Source organism: Frieseomelitta varia, unplaced genomic scaffold (genome assembly GCF_011392965.1).
Source record: "Frieseomelitta varia isolate USP_RPSP 00005682 unplaced genomic scaffold, Fvar_1.2 scaffold_894, whole genome shotgun sequence".
Taxonomy (NCBI): domain Eukaryota; kingdom Metazoa; phylum Arthropoda; class Insecta; order Hymenoptera; family Apidae; genus Frieseomelitta; species Frieseomelitta varia.
The window spans coordinates 10,891-16,481 of NW_025110694.1; the positions used below are offsets into that span (position 1 = coordinate 10,891).

Here is a 5,591-nt window from a genome sequence, read left to right on the forward strand (position 1 = left end):
GAAATATCCAATCTATGGATAGTTTGAGATTTAATTCAATTTTCTCGCTGGCTTTTGTATCATTCAGAGAGGGTCGACGGAATTAATTTGACACATTGCAAAAAGACGCCGAACACAGAAGAGCCTCGATTCGGAATCGACGAGTTAATCACGTTTGTTAACAACAATCTGTCGAGGCAGAAATAAGGTACGAACGTACGTCGATGTTTAAATAGATGCTTTTTATACGTGGAAACTGAGGGGTACATCATCATCATTTAATATTAAATCGAACCGCGAATACACCATTACAGCATCAATGTCCTTGTCATTCTCGTTTTCTTCTTCTTCTTTTTTTTTTTTTTTTGTCGTACCACGAGAATCATCTTAATTAAATGGTTAGCACTGAGAACGATAATCGTGAAGCGATGCTGATAGAGGAAAAATCTGTCGTACAGCATTTTCTTCTAATTTTTCGTCGAACGAATTATGTATAATTGACAGAAGGCGTAGGACTGCAAAAGAAATGACTCAGTGACGAAATAAATCGATTTAGAAATTCTTGAAAGAAAGAGAAATAGAGAAAAAAAAAGAGGAAGAGAAAGAAATTTGGAAATTCTTAAGGTTTTTAGCAAGGTACTTTTTGAGGAAAATTTAATTGGTCTGTTCAGAAGAATTTTAAAGGAACGAGACAAAAATCGAAACAATAAATCATTGAAAATAGAAAGAAGAAAATAATTTAAAAATCGGTGATCCTTAGATTAAGAAGATGACAAAATTTTCTTACGAATGCATAACCAGCGACCCAATATTGAAATACTAGAAGCTAAATAGAGAAAACGAAAGGCAAATGAGGATTAAAACATCCTAATAAATTGAATTGCTAGTCATGATTAAATAAATAAATAAATTAAATAACTCCGCCTTATATCCGCGATTATATAATTTAACAAATATAACTATAAGATATCATAAAGCAAGAGATTAAATAGAGATCTCTTAATAATCCATTGCTATTTAAATAATTAAATAATTCTTTAACACTTAAATCTGCGATACACATCTGGGTAAGTAGAAACGACCAGTTTGTGTAAGACCACGATATTCACAACAGTCAATATATTCGTTACTTAATGACTTGTTAGTTGATATTGCTCAAACAAAACTACGATATTTCATACTTGAAATAAAGAAGCATAAAATATCCAAAAACTCATTTCCCATTTAAAATATTTGAGACATGAAAGGCATATACGAACTGCTGTGATTTACACTGTATGCGTAAATTACACTTTACTAGCATTAAGCTTTGTAAATTCGAAAAATCCAAATGTTAATGGGGTCGATATCACGAAAAGTTAAAAATAAATAAATAAATAAATGAACAAAATGAAAGCGTCGTCAAGATACCCAGTAATAACCAGCACCCAAGCTTCTACACATGCAAAAGCAAACAGACGAAGGAAACGACTGAAGTAAATGTGTAAAAAAAAAAAAGGATGGGAAATAAAAACCGTCACAGAAACCGATGCTGTACGGCGTTCTCCGTTTGCCTCCGATTTGCGAACCAGAAGACAGGAAGTGTTTGCGATGACGGCACATCGATTGCGCGCAGGGGTCAGCTACGTCGACGGGGACTTTGGGAGAGCCAGTCGCGAGGAGAAGAGGAGAACACCATCTCATCCCTTTCTTTCCCTTGTTCCTGTTCTCTCGTTCTCTCAGCTTCCCTTCCGCTTTCTCCCTCGTGGATTACGCGTGGTCACCACTGAAGTAACTACTCTGCATCATGAACAGTTTGTCGATGGGATTGTGAATCGCCGCGTGTAAACTCTGCGACAACGAGGGCGCCTCGTGGGACGTTGGTCCGTGGTGGGAGTGGCCGCTGGCTTGATGGCCACCCTCTTGGCCGCCGCCACCCTCGTTCTCACCTATGTCGAAGCCAGCCTCCGTGCCATCCAACGACAGATCGCTGCTGCAGAAACTCTCGCCTGAGTGGCCTGGATACGCGTCTGAAATCAACGATTACAGACTGGTCAAGCACAGAGTGATCAAAGATTCGCTTGGTTCAGCATAGGCCAATAAACTTTTACATTGTAACAAAAACAAATTGAATTGCAAAAATCGAGATCTATATCTACAAGTGGGATTTAAACATTTTCTTCAAATGCAATTTGGAGGAAAATATCTTAAACGTATATGTATTTCTCATCTTAGTGTAATCTTTGGATAATTTTGAGAGTACTTCTGTGAAACACGCGTTTGCAACTTCAAGTAATCATAAATTACGCAACGTGCAAGGAGATTTTGGTAGTTGAAGATTTTAATATATAAAACGTAGGGATTAAGAGTAATTTCATTTCCGAAATTACATTCAATACGATGCACAACCATCCTTCCTAGGTTTTCTACCAGTAGAAGTGACTTACCGTCGGGCGAGTACGGGTTATTGGGGTTGAGCGGTTGAGTGGCTGAGGGGAAGCTAGAAGATTCCCCGTCGCGCATGTTCATGGCGTTCAAGTAATGACCTGCGAACGAGATCAAACGATTGTACGGCAATTGTACCAACAATACATCTATCGAAGCCCCATTAACCAGTCTTCGCGAAACGTTAAATAGTTAAACAAAATGTCGAATATTTCGCGAACAGAAATTTTTCTTTACTCTAAGCAATCATCCTTTTCTCATAGTCGAGTCACTGTGGACAGATCGTGAAAGTGAAACTCGAAACACAACGTGGAATTAAGAAAGAATTTTCGTTTAAAATTAGCAAATATGAACTACTACTGTGTTGTATCTTACTGTGATCGCTGTGAGGACTCTCTGTTCGACGTTCCTCCTTGGGCTCCTTGTCGGATCCAGGCTCGGTTTTCGCTTTCCTCTGCAGCTTCTTCATCTTCGCCCGTTGGTTTTGGAACCAGACTTGAACCACGCGTACGCTCAGGCCCGTGTCCTTCGCCAGTGCCTCCCGGACTTTTCGACAAGGCTTCGGCGACACCTCGAACGACGCTTTGAACTGACGCCTCTGCGCCGACGTGAGGATCGTCCGCGGTCGTTTGGGTCCCCGACGACCGTCGCGGGGCCGATTATCGTCCAGTAAATCATCATCTGTAAAATTCGGTTTATTCCCTTGAATCTCGAGAAATTCCTCGATTCCCAATATGAGTCTCTCATCGAGAATAAACGAAAGTCTCGAATTCAATCGTTATTAACCTCTTGCGCTGGAATGACGTGCTACGCGCGTCGAGAATTTTTTGTCCCAAAAAATTGCAATATTATCTCAGTTTTAAGTATATTATATAATATAATATAATAATATAATAAAATATACAATAAATACATTTAATATAATATTTATATACTAAAAAATAAATAGTAAATATAGTAAATATATATACTAGAAAATAAATATTATACAATATTTAAGTATATTTAAGTATATTTATTATAATTTTAAGTATATTTGTTATAACCTAGGCAAAATGAATAATAAATTTATTACTTCTCAATGATTTCTATACCGACGAGTTGAAAAAGAAAGCGACGAATTATTTATTTTATACGGTTCGGTCACTCGTTATGGTCCGCAATCAGTTGTCCAGCGCAAGCGGTCAATTTCAGTGCAAATGGAAGAATATTTTCGGCTTGTTGGGGCTGGTTAATGGTCCACCGATCTCAGTTCGAACGTTGGACATCTCGTTTGTTTGCAATGATTTCGCGACACAACAGTGAAAGTATTCCACTGGAGTTGCAAAAGAATACGTCGTTCTATGATTTGGAAAAGTAAAACTAAAGGCAGCGGGTGATTCGAAAGGTGAAAAACTGGAAAGTGGGACGAAATCAAAGTCCGAAGAGTATAGTAAAGAGGAGAACATCAGAGATTCTAAAAGAAATTTGTACGAAACAGTGAATAAGAATTTTGATTTAAATACTAATTGTGAAACTTGTACTCTGCGATAAAGAAGTAGAAGAAAAATAGAAAAAGAAAAAAAGAACTAAAGCTAGAGAATAAAGCTGTAGAAAGGAAATTACTCGTAAATGAAGAAGTTTTTTGGCCGAACTGAGATTTAGTCGACAATCTAATTAACAATTAAACAGTATTCGACAAAAAGAAATGATAATAATAACAACATCAAACGTGGAACAGATTATATTAACTATCCCAGTTCGATCAACGTTCTAACGAGAGGCAACTTATTTAGAAATGCAACAATTCCAAAAAGTCGTGACTAACAAACTGCTCTTCCATCGGTTTCCCCGGTTAATTCCTTTAAAAGCAATCGCAAACGACAACCTTCACGAAGGAAGCTAAGTATCGCGAACATTTACGAAAGAATCTCTAGACAAAAATTTTCGTTACGTCAGAGAAATTACGAACACGAATCTCTTCTATTCTCGTTTATAGATTGGCGTTCTTCTTCGTATAATTTTTTTTTCTTTTCCAATTTTTCTTTTTTTTTTTCTCTGTTCCAATTCATGGAAGAATCGTTTCTAATTACGCAGCTTGGTTTAAGTGTATTTACCTTGAAAAGAGAGACAGCCTTGATTCGAAATTCCTGCAGGTTTTTACTTTGGATCTCTTTAGATTGTAGTAGTACAACCTGCGAACAATGCAACAAGGTATGTACAATACGTTTCTCGCACGTTTCGTCGATTATTTCATCTCGATTTGTCGATCTTTTCTTTCTTTCTTTCTTTTTTTTTTTTTTTTTTCTCTAATTTATTTTCACTCGAGATCTTTGAATTTCTAGCGTTACGTTTCTGACTTGTCTTTTCCTCATTTCTATTATCGTCGTTGTTATTTTTTTACGACACTTAAAATTCCTTTAATCATTAAATCCTTCATATCCAGTCCTTTCAATTACTTAAATATAAATAATATTAAACTTCGAATATTTATATAATTTTTCTAGTTACTAAATTTTCACATTCTAGTATTACAAGCTTCTTATTTCTGATCATTTTAAATAACGTTAAGTGTAAAATTTAAACTTCAACTCTTCAAATTATTCAATTCTCACATTCTTTATTCCTAATTGAATATCCTTTCGATTATTTGAATGTAAACAACATTAATTATAAAATTTCAACTCTGATCTAAATCTTTCTGTTCAATCAAAGGAAACTTGTTCTAACATTGCCCATTACTGGTATCGTACTTTCGAGAAAGTAACTCGATCAAACGTGAACGCGAATTCGATTCGTTTCTTCTCCCGAAGAGAAGAAAAATCGTACGAACGAAACTTTGTGAAACCATCATCTCGATCATCACGGTTTGACAATATTTCGTTTAAAGCGACCAGTATCACTCGATATATCCATGTTGTCCTCAACAGACCGCCAATCTCGGTTCTATCGGTATCGGTAATAAAACAGAAATCGTTTGATAGTCGAGCAGTTTGCTGTCGAACGTTCCGATTCCACGGGGGACACTATGCTACGCATCGCTTTACACCTGTAAATTCGCGTATCGTGTGACATAATACGGTACGAAAATCGGTGGAAACTTCGGAGTTCCGCTTTGTTTGGTAATATTAAAAAAAAAAAAAAAAAAAAAGAAAAAGAAGGAAATAGTGCTAATCTGTGAGTGACGCGTGTTTCGTTTCAACGTGAAG

At 36.5% G+C, this 5,591-nt stretch overlaps 1 protein-coding gene across 1 annotated transcript in view; it reads right to left on the minus strand.

Annotated features, from left to right (window-relative positions):
* Nucleotides 1-771: 771 nt before the first annotated feature.
* Nucleotides 772-5,591, minus strand: part of LOC122537217 (LIM homeobox transcription factor 1-beta-like) — a 10,482-nt gene continuing 5,662 nt past the window's right edge. Inside the window, exons 3-5 of the mRNA XM_043670240.1 lie at nt 2,779-3,084; nt 2,406-2,504; nt 772-1,988 (exon numbers count right to left, since the gene is read on the minus strand). Coding sequence (XP_043526175.1) covers nt 1,729-1,988; nt 2,406-2,504; nt 2,779-3,084 — 665 coding nt within the window. The 3' untranslated portion in view covers nt 772-1,728. The remainder of the gene's footprint in view (nt 1,989-2,405; nt 2,505-2,778; nt 3,085-5,591) is intronic.